Here is a 15131-nt window from a genome sequence, read left to right as displayed (position 1 = left end):
AAGCTAAGATTCACTCCCAGTAGGCGGCGGCTTAGCGTGAGCAACTCTGCTAAAATCGCCTTGCGAGCGATCAACTCGGAATGAGGGCCCATGTGTATGCACCTTTAGGCATTGTACAAAAAAAATTAGACTTTTCCATTAGGGCCCAATATGTCCAAGTCAAACATTACATGCAGAGAAAGATAAGTTTTGAGAAAATAATAAAACACTCTAGGAGATAGATGAGATACAATCAAACATATCTTAACTGAACATGTGCAACTGCAGCCGAAAGGTATGGGGAACAATGAGCAAAAAGGAGAATATAATGTATCTATTGATAAAATAATGTTTCAGGAAATTGACAATGTCAGGCCCACACAAATGCAGACAAATTTAATAAACAATAAAATGTACATTAAAACATGCTCGCTGCTTGACCCCTGGGATCACACAACGATAAGACGATTGCACTCCGCCATGCACAAGAGATGCAGAGAGAATTATGAATCTGAGTTTGTATGTCTGGGACAGGTTTGTTATGAATCTTTCAGGTGCTCTCATTTGAGAAAGGGGAGTTCCCACTTTCAAACATTGGGGCAGATGTATTAAACCTGGAGAAGGCATAAGGAAGTGATAAAGCGGTGATAAGTGCAAGGTGATAACGCACCAGCCAATCAGTTCATAACCGTCAATTCACATATTGGAGCTGACTGGCTCCTGCGTTATCACCTTGCACTTATCACTGCTTTATCACTTCCTTATGCATTCTCCAGGCTTAATACATTTGCCCCAATGTGCCCCCTTAGTAACTACTGGTTGATCAGCAGACAATACCACCATATGCTACCAAAACCATTTAGCAGTTCAGAGATGGGGAGCAGATAGGCTCATCAGCAATCATTAAGACGGGTATGGGTCATTATGCCGACCACTACTGGTCAACATGCATTAGGCCGACATGAGTTTTTACTTTTTTTGTGCCGTTTTCTTCGTAAGTGATGGGGAACCCCAATTAGTGTACCGTGTCCCCTCGTATGGCACGCTTTGCTCGCCAGGCAGGTTACTATTCCCAATCGTAGTCCACGTGTACCATAAAGTATGAAAAAGTTCTTTTTTAAAACGTACATCGACCTAGTGAACATATCGACCAGTAGTGGTCGACCTAATGACGGTATCCCATTAAAACACTGAGGAGTCTATTTACTAAGCCTTGGATGGAGATAAAGTACCAGCCAATCAGCTCCTAACTGCCATGTCTGTTTGAAAAATGAGTTGAGAGCTGGTTGGTTGGGACTAACTCCTGCCAGTTTATCGCCATCCAAGGCTTAGTAAATAACGAGTTTTATGGTAAGAACTTACCCTTGTTAAAACTCTTTCTGCGAGGTACACTGGGCTCCACAAGTCTGGACAATGGTGTAGAGTAGGATCTTGATCCGAGACACCAACAGGCTCAAAGCTTTGACCTTCTTCCCAAGATGCATAGCGCCGCCTCCTATATCATCCCGCCTCCCAGCACAGGAGCTCAGTTTAGTTAACCAGCCCAATGCAGTAGCAGAAAAAGAGACGACAACGGTTAGTAGCCACATACACCACACTCTCACGACAAGAGAAGTGTCGGCGGCTAATGCCATATCAACCCAAAGGAGCTAAGTGCGTCAGGGTGGGAGTCTTGTGGAGCCCAGTGTACCTCGCAGAAAGAGTTTTAACAAGGGTAAGTTCTTACCATAAAACTCGTTTTCTGCTGCAGGGTACACTGGGCTCCACAAGTCTGGACAATGGGGATGTCCTAAAGCAGTTCCTTATGGGAGGGGACGCACTGTAGCGGGCACAAGAACCCGGCGTCCAAAGGAAGCATCCTGGGAAGCGGCAGTATCGAAGGCATAGAACCTTATGAACATGTTCCCGGAGGACCACGTAGCCGCCTTGCACAATTGATCAAGGGCCGCACCACGTTGGGCCGCCCAAAAAGGTCCAACAGACCGAGTAGAATGGGCCGTAATGTGAACAGGAGCTGACTGACCAGCCTTCACATAAGCATGCGCAATCACCATTCTGATCCACCTGGCCAGGGTCTGCTTGTGAGCAGGCCAGCCACGTTTGTGAAATCCAAAATCCAAACAAAACAAAGAGAGAATCAGACTTTCGAATAGAAGCAGTTCTCTTCACATAGATACGGAGAGCCCGTACCACATCCAAAGACCGCTCTTTGGGAGACAAATCAGGAGAGACAAAAGCTGGAACCACAATCTCCTGATTAAAGGTGGAACGAAGAAACCACCTTAGGCAAATATCCGGGACGAGTCCTAAGAACCGCCCGGTCACGGTGAAAAATCAGATATGGGGAACTACAAGACAAGACACCAAAATCCGACACTCTTCTAGCAGAGGCAATAACCAACAGAAACACCACCTTAAGGGAAAGCCACTTAAGGTCAGCTGAACCAAGAGGTTCAAATGGAGACTCTTGTAACGCCTCCAAAACCACCGACAAGTCCCAAGGAGCCACAAGCGGGACATAGGGAGGTTGGATACGCAACACACCCTGAGTGAAAGTATGAACATCAGGTAAAGTCGCAATTTTTCTCTGAAACCACACCGACAAGGCAGAAATATGAACCTTGAGGGAGGCCAGACGCAGGTCTAAATCTAGGCCCTGTTGTAGAAAAGCCAAAAGTTTGGCTGTACTAAACTTGGAAGCGTCATAATGGTTAGATGCGCACCAAACAAAGTAGGACTGCCAGACCCGATGGTAAATCCGAGCAGAGGCCGGTTTCCGGGCCCGCAACATAGTTTTAATGACCTCTTCAGAAAAACCCTTAGCTCTTAAGACGGAAGCTTCAAGAGCCACGCCGTCAAAGACAGCCGGGCTAGGTCCTGGTAGACACAGGGGCCCTGAACGAGGAGGTCTGGGCGTTGTGGACGCTCTGATGATAGGCCTTGCAGGTCTGAGAACCAGTGCCGTCTGGGCCACGCTGGAGCTATGAGAAGCAGATTTCCTTTTTCTTGCTTGAACTTCCGAATTACCCTGGGCAGGAGTGACACCGGAGGGAACACGTACGGCAGCCGAAACCTCCACGGCACTGCCAGCGCATCCACGAATGCTGCTTGAGGATCCCTTGTCCTTGCTCCGAAGACCGGAACCTTGTGATTGTGTCGAGACGCCATCAGATCCACATCTGGAAGACCCCACCTTTCCACGAGGAGTTGAAACTTCTGGATGGAGGCCCCACTCGCCGGCATGCACGTCCTGACGACTGAGAAAGTCCGCTTCCCAATTCAGGACTCCCGGAATAAATATTGCCGATATTGCCGGTAGATGGCGTTCTGCCCAACGTAGAATCCGTGAGGCTTCCTTCATTGCCAAACGGCTTCGAGTGCCACCTTGATGATTTATGTAAGCCACTGTGGTGGCGTTGTCCGACTGTACTTGAACAGGACGGTTCTAAATCAAATGCTGGGCTAGGTTCAACGCATTGAAGACCGCCCGCAATTCCAGAATGTTGATCGAGAGGAGAGATTCCTCCTTGGTCCACCGACCCTGCAAGGAGTGCTGCTCCAGCACCGCGCCCCAACCTCTTAGACTGGCATCTGTCATCAACAGGACCCAGTTGGATATCCAGAAGGGACGGCCTCTGTACAATTGTCGGTCCTGGAGCCACCAGAGCAGCGACAGACGGACCTCCGGAGTCAAAGAGATCATTTGAGACCTGATCCGGTGAGGCAGGCCGTTCCACTTGGCTAGAATCAGCTTCTGGAGGGGGCAAGAATGGAATTGAGCATACTCCACCATGTCGAATGCTGATACCATGATGCCCAGCACCTGCATTGCCGAATGTATCGACACTTGCGGACGAGAAAGGAAGCAACGAATCCTGTCCTGAAGTTTCAGGACTTTCTCCTGAGACAAGAACAACCTCTGGTTGTGAGTGTCCAACAGCGCTCCCAGATGCACCATGCTCTGAGCAGGGACCAGGGAGGATTTCTTCCAGTTGATGAGCCACCCGTGGGCTTGTAGAAACCGGACCGTCATATCCAGATGACGCAGGAGAAGATCTGGGGAATTTGCCAGGATTAACAAGTCGTCCAGATACAGCAGTATCCTGATCCCTTGACTGCGGAGTACCACCGTCATCACCACCCTAACTTTGGTGAAGACTCGCGGAGCCGTTGTTAAACCAAAAGGTAACGCCCGAAACTGGTAATGGAGGTTGCCAATAGTGAACCTCAGGTATTGTTGATGTGACACTGCTATAGGAATATGCAGGTAATCATCCTGTATGTCCAGGAAGACCATGTAGTCCCCAGGTTCCAAGGCCAGAACTATAGAGCGAAGGGTTTCCATACGGAACTTGGAAACCTTCACAAACTTGTTCAGTGCCTTGAGGTTGAGAATGGGCCGGGAGGACCCATTCGGTTTCGGGACTAGAAACAGCGGAGAATAGAACCCCCGGCCCCTCTGAGCAAGAGGCACCTGTACTACGACTCCGGTATCCAGGAGGATCTATACCACCGAATGCAGAGTGTTTGCCTTTGTCTGGTCCGACGGGACGTCTGTCTGGCAAAATCGATGAGGGGGTCGTTTTTGAAGGCTATGGCGTAACCTCGAGTGACGACTTCCCGTACCCAGGCATCTAAAGTGGTCTTCAACCAATCCTGGGTATACCCTAGAAGCCGGCCCCCCACCCTGGGATCCACCAGGGGGAGGCCCGCCCCGTCATGCGGCAGGCTTATTGGTCTTGGCTGCTGGCTGACGGGCAGCCCAGGCTCTTTTGGGCTTCGGCTTACCAGGTTTGGAAGTGCGGGCCTGCTTATGGTACGCCTGACCTTTTGCTTTACCTGAAGGACGAAAGGGGCGAAAGGACGTGCCTTTGGCCTTCGACACAGAAGGAGCTGTATTAGGCAGACAGGCAGTTTTGGCAGTAGCCAAGTCAGCCACTTTCTTACTTAAGTCCTCCCCAAACAGAATATCCCCCTTGAAAGGGAGTACCTCCGGGGTTTTTCTAGAGTCCAGATCCACAGACCAGGATCTCAGCCACAATATCCTGCGAGCCAGGACTGACGTAGTAGAGGCCTTGGCTGCTAGGATACCGGCATCAGAAGCCGCCTCTTTAATATAGCGAGAAGCTGTGACAATATATGACAAGCATGGTCAGAGGAGATTTCAGCTTCTAACTCCAAGGCCCATGCTTCAATAGCCTCTGCCGCCCATGTAGCTTCAATAGTGGGCCTTAGTGCAGCACCCGTGAGGGTGTAAATCGCTTTTAGACAACCCTCGACACGTTTATCCGTAGGCTCTTTTAGAGACGTGACGGTAGTGACAGGTAGAGCTGAGGAAACCACCATCCTAGCCACATGTGAGTCTACTGCAGGAGGCGTTTCCCAATTCTTAGACAGCTCTGGCGCGAGGGGATAGCGAGCCAGCATCTTCTTTTGAGGCACAAACTTCGTACCCGGGCTTTGCCAGGGTTCCTGATGTATATCCACTAGGTGGTTAGAGTGAGGTAAAACTTGTTTAATCACCTTCTGACGCTTGAACCTATCTGCTTTCTTAGGAGGAACGGATGGCTCGGGATCATCTGTAATCTGCAGAATTAACTTAATAGCCTCCAAAAGATCAGGAACATCCACATGTGAACTACCCTCCCCATCAGCCGTATCTGAGTCAGAACCTGTGGGGTCAGTGTATCTGCTGTCTTCATCAGACGAGATGTCAGTGACAGCAGTGGATTGTGAGGAGACGAGCTCTCGCTTGGAGGACCTCTTGGACTTAGGCGAGCGTTGGTCAGACTTTTTAGTAGTCAGGGACTGGTTCAACTTCTTTAATTGAGCAGATAAATCGTCCGCCCACGGCGGGTTAGCTGCAGGGACCACATACGGTTGTACCGGCATTGGGGGTCCCATAGGGGGTGTTAGTTTATGAACTAGCGTATGCAGAAGCGTGGAAAAAGCGGCCTACGGAGGGTCAGTATGTGCCTCCGTTGCCACAGTCCTACTGGGGGGCAAGGAGCCCCCAGAACCAGAGCCCACAGCTGCTATATTCTCCCCATATGTGCCTGTGGCTTCAGCAACACCAGCAGTGTGTTCCGCCCCAGAACCGTTACCCTCAGAAGCAGACAAGATATAACTTGCAGTATGAGGTAACACAGTACAATTATTAGCAGCACTATATCCCTAAACCCAAACCCCTGCGCAGTGTAGTCAGAGATAAAGGAGAGATATGGTGACTAAATCACAGAGAAAAATACGTAATACAGTATATCTTTGTGAAAATCCTATATTAAATAACACCTGACGCACCAAGTCCCCTCAGGTTATAGAATATAGGGATAGCAAGTTGAGTGAAAGACACGAGATGGACACCACTCAGCTATCAATGCACACACAAATAGTCACAGTTTGTACAATGCAGAGGTTATTACAGACAATAATACTGCACTGGACTAGCTTACACAGCTATATAACAATAGATATAATAGTACACAGTAAGAACTGGATGTATATCACAGGGTAATTGTACTATAAACCCCTGACTAAATGCACTCTTTCTTACTAACACTGACTAAAAAGGCAGGTAGAATACTTAAGTGTCGTGTAAAGTCACAGCACTGACAACCAGGCGGCTTTACATAGGAGGATTTGCCGTGTGTGTCTAACATGAAGAAAACCGGAGCCTCCGCTGTAGGTACCCGGCAACCAGGGCTCGGGAGTGTACAGCGCTGCTGGGGAGAGCTGGAGCTGCAGCAGTGAATGTCACAAGACATTTACCACCGCTGCTGCCCTTGAAGTCTTCACTTTTTACTTCATAAAAAGCTTTTCTCAGGGCTGCTTGGAGCAGCCCCTCTGTTAAATGCCTGCTTACTGCAGCACCAACTGACAAACTGAGCTCCTGTGCTGGGAGGCGGGATGATATAGGAGGCGGCGCTATGCATCTTGGGAAGAAGGTTAAAGCTTTGAGCCTGTTGGTGCCTCGGATCAAGATCCTACTCTACACCATTGTCCAGACTTGTGGAGCCCAGTGTACCCCGCAGCAGAAAGACCACTAAATCCCAAATTATTACATGAAAAGAAAATTAAGAAGCTGCACTAAAAATTCTATAAAACAGTTATTTTAAACTGAAGATCAATAATTTCATTTTCTATTTATGTAACGTATAGGTCTTGATAATTACACACATCCATGGAGATTCATTTTTAAGGCATATGTTTTCAAATTATGATTAAAAAATAAATAAAAATCAGAAACAGATCTATTAAAAATGCCAAAAGGTGCTAGAAGGTTTTTATCAATCATTGTAGCAGGGCCATAAATCAGAGCTGCGATTCCCCATTCTGAGTACGCCAATTGTTGATCAAAACTGCAGATAAACGGACATTGATGATCAGCAATCAGGAAATTTTCAAAATGCATGTTAAAAATCCACAGCAAAGCAAAGATTTCCAACATGTTAGATTACCCAAAACACTCAACCCAGGCATCGGCAGAACAGGCAATTTCCCAGATTCTCACCTGATGTATGTATAACGAAAGTAATGGGGCCCATACTTCTCGGATATTATTAAATAACGCCCCCACAAAAAACCCTGGGGAAGTCTGATGCAAGTGCTGGTAAGCTGAAAGTAGCATCTCCTGTATTCATTCATATTACATTCACCTGACATTTTGGGGGCATGTACTAAGCAGTGATAAAAGTGGAGAAGTGAGCCAGTGGAGAAGTTGCCCATGGCAACCAATCAGCGGCTCTGTATACTTTTAGAGTATGCAAATTATAAATGTTACGTCAATGCTGATTGGTTGCCATGGGCAACTTCTGCACTGGCTCACTTCTCCACTCTTATCACTGCTTAGTACATGTCCCCCCAAATTCTGCCTTTAACCATGCGGAAACAACTGTTTCCATCTATTTTAAGAGCAGACTAGCCTTACTATTCACCTAATGGAGACAATAAAAGTGAGCTTAATGGAGGACGAATGATACGGACGCCATGTTCTTCATCTATCCCGGCCAGTGAAGACAGTTGATAGGATATACCTGTAATCTGCTGGTCGATAAACCGCTAATCACTCTGCGTCCGACAGGTGAACAGAATCTCAGCATGGACGCCGCCATCTTTGCAGTGAGTGCCCCGGGGAGGGGGGGAGCTGTGTGTGTTTGTGATCACGTGTCACTTCCGCCTGATAGTGGTAGGGTGCTGTGTCATCGCTGCTCAGCGCTTTCCTTGTTCCGTCCCACAGCTAGTTACCATTATGCAAGTCTTTACAGTGTGAGGCATACGTTATGTCACCAGCCGTTAGGGATGATACACTGCTAGGGAGCCACACTGCAAAATGCACATATCATTTGGTCAAATGCGACCTATGTAGCGAGTAGCTAATAATAGACGAAGGGTCCATAATGAGCATATTATATAAGCAGGAGAGAAGGGGTAAGTAACAATAAAAAAAAAACTGTGCAATTAAAGCAAATGGAAGGCAGGATTGGGCACATATATATCAGAAATCGCTGTTCGGTTGGCTGGGGATTACTGACCCTTCAGCATAAGCATTAGTCTAAGCAGGGACATTTCCCCTCTCAGGTGTGTGGCAGCAGGTGGCATTATATTTCTTATTTAATCATTTAAAAGAACAAAAAAATTTACTTTACTTTTTGGGTGATCTGTATCTGAACTGCCCAACCTTTACTGTTTCGGTGCACATACAAGGTCTTCCCATTGCCACAAGTCATTGTTGATACATGGTTGCTTGGTGATCAGATGTCCATTGCACTAAAAATACCCAGGTACAGCATTGCTTTATGGGGGGCATTAATTTATCGCCGCCCGATCTCCCGTCTAAAGTAACAGGAGAACGCAGGGGCCTCTTACCACACTGATTGCGCCCATAAATGTTGGCTTTAGCTGCGTAAAGCAGCTAAACCCGACAAAACTAGTGGGTGTGATCAGGAAAAGTGTGATTTGGGCGCCCCAAAAGGTCAGTTTTCATACATCAACCCCGGCAGCCGATCACACCCGAACAAAGCTACAATTGAATAGCTCCGTTGGGCGCTATCTGCTGGCTGCCGTCACTAACAACATATGAATTCAAGCTGGGTACACAGGGGGTGTAATCCTTACTGCATTTCCCCGATGTTAGGCTCCTGCACACTCGCAGGACCCATTTTACGTTGCGTATGTGCAGAACGGGTCCTGCGATCGCAGCGCAGGTAAGTGAACGCCTCTGCCTGATTGTATGCACCTCCTCCTGCATTGCTAAGGACTGCAAATGCAAAGCTGCTGCGAGCAGCTTTGTATTTGCAAACCTTAATGAATCAGGCCCACAGTACGCATTATTTAAAACGATATTGCTAATTTTCACCCTTTTTAGCAATATCCTTTGTAATATTGCCCAGTGTGTACACACTATATCATTAATGATATTGTTGTCGTCTGTGCATGCAGCTCAATTTTGGCTACGTCGCCCCCCAAACTGCATGTTCGAGCCGGCGGTGGGGTGACGTCATTGTTAGCAATATTGTTCAGTGTGTACGCACTATAACGGCTGCCCAGGAGGGTAGGAGAACACTAGGCGATATCGCTGGTTGGCTGGTACTTTTTCTCCATCAGCTGTATCTCTTTCCAATACTTAGTAAATAGACCCCACATACTGTAAGCTCCACTGGGTAGGGACTGATGTGAATGGCCAAATCTGTAAAGTGCTGCAGAATATGTGTGCGCCAGGGACGTGCAGTGAGGTAAATGGCTGAGAAGGCGCTGGCTAGCACCAGAGCCAGATTTACACACAATATATGAGCCAAAGGGTCCATGTGGGCATTAAACACAGGTGCAGCAGTCTATAGTGCTGGAATCTTACTGTGTTTTGTGGAAAAGATAGGCGCTCACCTGCCATAGACTTTTTACACCAGAGTTTTGACTATAAAAATTATTAGACTAATACAAAGAAGATATTTCTACTATATTCTTTGTATTTTTCATATACGTTACATAGTCAAAACTCTGGCTTATACGGTAGTATGACAGAAAAGGCTCTGCCTCACCCCACTGCATGTCACTGGTGTGCGCTATAATAATAACTGATCATAAATAATGGCTGGTGAGGCACTGGCTAGTATCCGTGACAGTTTTACTGTACATACCACCCCATATAATGACCATCCCCTCTGTAAGCAGATCAGCAACGGGCAGCAATCACAGCCTTGTAGGTGAAAAGTTCTGAGATGACATTGTATTAGATCATAGCACAGGGGGGCATGGGGTAACACACTGCGCAGGGGGGACAAGTTAATACATAGCACAGGGTAACACCTGGCAAAGAATAACACATGGCACTGGTTAACACATGGCACAGTGGGGCAACACATGGCACAAGGTAATACATAGCAAAGGGGCACAGGGTAATACATAGAACAGGGGAGGCACAATGTAGCTTATAACACAGGGGGACACTGCCAGGGGACTGTAGAGATAGACAGGAGGAGGGAAGGACAGGAACAGTACCTGGCGGTAGCAGGCTGCTGGGTGACACCATACAGGAGTACTTGGAGTGCCGAGTGCACATACTGCTGCCTCCCCCACTGACAACAGGGCCGCCTCTTTCATCTGCAGCATGGGAAGGGGATAGGGAGTGCTGCTGAGACTGTGCCGCCAGGCATGGAAGTGTGAGCATAGGCCACGCCCCCTCCCGAGGCAGGTCAGATAGAGCCTCACTGGGTCCTATTTCTATGCAGAATTACTGGCTGCATCTCTGTCCTGTCCCCAGGCACTAACTGACACAGGGAGGGGAGGCAGAGCTGGTCGTTGCCTCTCCCTGCCGCACATAATAAATGGTGACATATGACTATGAAACTTAGTAGAATAATACAAAGAAGATGTTTATAATTTATAAATATCTTCTTTTTCTCTGACGTCCTAGTGGATGCTGGGAACTCCGTAAGGACCATGGGGGGATAGCGGCTCCGCAGGAGACTGGGCACAAAAGTAAAAGCTTTATGACTAGCTGGTGTGCACTGGCTCCTCCCCCTATGACCCTCCTCCAAGCCTCAGTTAGATTTTTGTGCCCGGCCGAGAAGGGTGCATGCTAGGTAGCTCTCCTGAGCTGCTTAGAGTAAAAGTTTAAATAGGTTTTTTATTTTCAGTGAGACCTGCTGGCAACAGGCTCACTGCATCGTGGGACTAAGGGGAGAAGAAGCGAACTCACCTGCATGCAGAGTGGATTGGGCTTCTTGGCTACTGGACATTAGCTCCAGAGGGACGATCACAGGCTCAGCTTGGATGGGTCCCGGAGCCGCGCCGCCGGCCCCCTTACAGAGCCAGAAGAGCGAAGAGGTCCGGAAAAATCGGCGGCAGAAGACGTTCCTGTCTTCAATAAGGTAGCGCACAGCACTGCAGCTGTGCGCCATTGCTCTCAGCACACTTCACACTCCGGTCACTGAGGGTGCAGGGCGCTGGGGGGGGGGCGCCCTGAGACGCAATAAAACACGTTTTAAACCTTATATGGCTAAAGAAATGCATCACATATAGCTCCTGGGCTATATGGATGCATTTAACCCCTGCCAGTTTTCCTAAAAAAAAATCGGGAGAAAAGGCCGCCGAAAAGGGGGCGGAGCCTATCTCCTCAGCACACAAGCGCCATTTTCCCTCGCAGCTCCGCTGGAAGGACGGCTCCCTGACTCTCCCCTGCAGTCCTGCTACAGAATCATGGTAAAACAAGAGAGGGGGGGCACTAATTGGCAGATAATACAAATACAGCAGCTATAGAAGGGAGAAACACTTATATAAGGTTATCCCTGTATATATATAGCGCTCTGGTGTGTGCTGGCAAACTCTCCCTCTGTCTCCCCAAAGGGCTCGTGGGGTCCTGTCCTCTATCAGAGCATTCCCTGTGTGTGTGCTGTGTGTCGGTACGATTGTGTCGACATGTATGAGGAGGAAAATGATGTGGAGGCGGAGCAATTGCCTGTAATAGTGATGTCACCCCCTAGGGAGTCGACACCTGACTGGATGGTCGTATGGAAGGAATTACGTGACAGTGTCAGCACTTTGCAAAAAACTGTTGACGACATGAGACAGCCGGCAAATCAGTTAGTGCCTGTCCAGGCGTCTCAAACACCGTCAGGGGCTCTAAAGCGCCCGTTACCTCAGATGGTCGACACAGACCCAGACACGGATACTGACTCCAGCGTCGACGGTGACGAGACAAACGTAATGTCCAGTAGGGCCACACGTTACATGATCACGGCAATGAAGGAGGCTTTGAACATTTCTGATACTACAAGTACCACAAAAAGGGGTATTATGTGGGGTGTGAAAAAACTACCCATAGTTTTTCCTGAATCAGATGAATTAAATGAGGTGTGTGACAAAGCGTGGGTTTCCCCCGATAAAAAACTGCTGATTTCTAATAAATTATTGGCATTATACCCTTTCCCGCCAGAGGTTAGGGCGCGTTGGGAAACACCCCCTAGGGTAGATAAGGCGCTCACACGCTTATCAAAACAAGTGGCGTTGCCGTCTCCTGATACGGCCGCCCTCAAGGAACCAGCTGATAGAAAGCTGGAAAATATCCTAAAGGGTATATACACACATACTGGTGTTATACTACGACCAGCAATCGCCTCAGCCTGGATGTGCAGCGCTGGAGTGGCTTGGTCGGATTCCCTGACTGAAAATATTGATACCCTGGATAGGGACAGTATATTATTGACTATAGAGCATTTAAAGGATGCATTACTATATATGCGAGATGCACAGAGGGATATTTGCACCCTGGCATCAAGAGTAAGTGCGCTGTCTATTTCTGCCAGAAGAAGTTTATGGACACGACAGTGGTCAGGTGATGCGGATTCCAAACGGCATATGGAAGTTTTGCCGTATAAAGGGGAGGAGTTATTTGGGGTCGGTCTATCGGACCTGGTGGCCACGGCGACGGCTGGGAAATCCACCTTTTTACCCCAGGTCACCTCTCAGCAGAAAAAGACACCGTCTTTTCAAACTCAGTCCTTTCGTCCCCATAAGGGCAAGCGGGCAAAAGGCCACTCATTTCTGCCCCGGGGCAGAGGAAGGGGAAAAAGACTGCAGCAGGCAGCCTCTTCCCAGGATCAGAAGCCCTCCCCCGCTTCTGCCAAGTCTTCAGCATGACGCTGGGGCTTTACAAGCGGACTCAGGCACGGTGGGGGCCCGTCTCAAAAATTTCAACGCGCAGTGGGCTCACTCGCAAGTGGACCCCTGGATCCTGCAGGTAGTATCACAGGGGTACAAATTGGAATTCGAGACGTCTCCCCCTCGCCGGTTCCTGAAGTCTGCCCTACCAACGTCTCCCTCCGACAGGGAGGCAGTATTGGAAGCTATTCACAAGCTGTATTCCCAGCAGGTGATAATCAAGGTACCCCTCCTACAACAGGGAAAGGGGTATTACTCCACGCTGTTTGTGGTACCGAAGCCGGACGGCTCGGTGAGACCGATTTTACATCTGAAATCATTGAACACTTACATAAAAAGGTTCAAATTCAAGATGGAGTCACTCAGAGCAGTGATAGCGAACCTGGAAGAAGGGGACTATATGGTGTCTCTGGACATCAAATATGCTTATCTCCATGTCCCAATCTACCCTTCTCACCAAGGGTACCTCAGGTTTGTGGTACAAAACTGTCATTATCAGTTTCAGACGCTGCCGTTTGGATTGTCCACGGCACCACGGGTCTTTACCAAGGTAATGGCCGAAATGATGATTCTTCTTCGAAGAAAAGGCGTCTTAATTATCCCTTACTTGGACGATCTCCTGATAAGGGCAAGGTCCAGGGAACAGTTAGAGGTCGGAGTAGCACTATCTCAGGTAGTGCTACGTCAGCACGGGTGGATTCTAAATATTCCAAAATCGCAGCTGATTCCAACAACAAAGGTGGACATGATGGCGTCTCGTCTCAACAAGAAACTAGACAGATATTGCGCCAGGTCAAGGGACCCTCAGGCGATAGCGGTGGACGCTCTGGTAACACCGTGGGTGTACCAGTCAGTGTATGTGTTCCCTCCTCTGCCTCTCATACCCAAAGTATTGAGAATCATAAGAAGGAGAGGAGTAAGAACTATACTCGTGGCTCCGGATTGGCGAAGGAGGACTTGGTACCCGGAACTTCAAGAGATGCTCACGGAGGACCCGTGGCCTCTACCTCTAAGAAAGGACCTGCTCCAGCAGGGACCTTGTCTGTTCCAAGACTTACCGCGGCTGCGTTTGACGGCATGGAGGTTGAACGCCGGATCCTGAAGGAAAAAGGCATTCCAGATGAAGTCATCCCTACCCTGATCAAGGCCAGGAAGGATGTAACCGCGAAACATTATCACCGCATTTGGCGAAAATATGTTGCGTGGTGTGAGGCCAAGAAGGCCCCTACAGAGGAATTTCAACTGGGTCGTTTCCTGCATTTCATGCAAACGGGACTATCTATGGGCCTAAAATTAGGGTCCATTAAGGTTCAAATTTCGGCCCTGTCAATATTCTTCCAAAAAGAACTGGCTTCAGTGCCTGAAGTTCAGACGTTTGTCAAAGGGGTACTGCATATACAGCCTCCTTTTGTGCCTCCAGTGGCACCTTGGGATCTCAATGTAGTGTTGAGTCTCCTAAAGTCACATTGGTTTGAACCACTCACCACTGTGGAATTAAAATATCTCACATGGAAAGTGGTCATGCTGTTAGCCCTGGCTTCAGCCAGGCGTGTCTCAGAATTGGCGGCTTTATCATATAAAAGCCCTTACCTAATTTTTCATTCAGACAGGGCAGAACTGAGGACTCGCCCTCAATTTCTCCCTAAGGTGGTTTCAGCGTTTCACATGAACCAGCCTATTGTGGTGCCTGCGGCTACTAGGGACTTGGAGGACTCCAAGTTGCTGGACGTAGTCAGGGCCCTGAAAATATATGTTTCCAGGACGGCTGGAGTCAGAATCTGACTCGCTGTTTATCCTGTATGCACCCAACAAGCTGGGTGCTCCTGCTTCTAAGCAGACGATTGCTCGTTGGATTTGTAGTACGATTCAGCTTGCACATTCGGTGGCAGGCCTGCCACAGCCAAAATCTGTAAAAGCCCATTCCACAAGGAAGGTGGGCTCATCTTGGGCGGCTGCCCGAGGGGTCTCGGCTTTACAACTTTGCCGAGCAGCTACTT

At 48.5% G+C, this 15131-nt stretch overlaps 2 protein-coding genes across 4 annotated transcripts in view; one reads left to right on the top strand and one right to left on the bottom strand.

Moving 5' to 3' along the window:
• The window catches only part of PMPCB (peptidase, mitochondrial processing subunit beta), a 129542-nt gene extending 121333 nt beyond the window's left edge, over positions 1-8209 (bottom strand). For both annotated transcript variants that reach the window (XM_063927007.1, XM_063927008.1), the window contains exon 1: positions 8013-8209. In XM_063927007.1, coding sequence (XP_063783077.1) covers positions 8013-8090 — 78 coding nt within the window. In that variant the 5' untranslated portion in view covers positions 8091-8209. The remainder of the gene's footprint in view (positions 1-8012) is intronic.
• Positions 8008-15131, top strand: part of NAPEPLD (N-acyl phosphatidylethanolamine phospholipase D) — a 74522-nt gene continuing 67398 nt past the window's right edge. Inside the window, exon 1 of one of the 2 annotated variants that reach the window (XM_063927005.1) lies at positions 8008-8097. The gene's annotated coding sequence lies outside the window, so the exon portion shown is untranslated. Of the gene's footprint in view, positions 8098-8296; positions 8407-15131 lie in introns of those variants that run through there. The other variant, XM_063927006.1, reaches the window with a different exon arrangement.

Source organism: Pseudophryne corroboree, chromosome 6, assembly GCF_028390025.1.
Source record: "Pseudophryne corroboree isolate aPseCor3 chromosome 6, aPseCor3.hap2, whole genome shotgun sequence".
Classification (NCBI taxonomy): Eukaryota; Metazoa; Chordata; class Amphibia; order Anura; family Myobatrachidae; genus Pseudophryne; species Pseudophryne corroboree.
The sequence above is the reverse complement of the archived record's forward strand: the minus strand, read 5'-3'. Positions and strand labels throughout refer to the sequence as shown.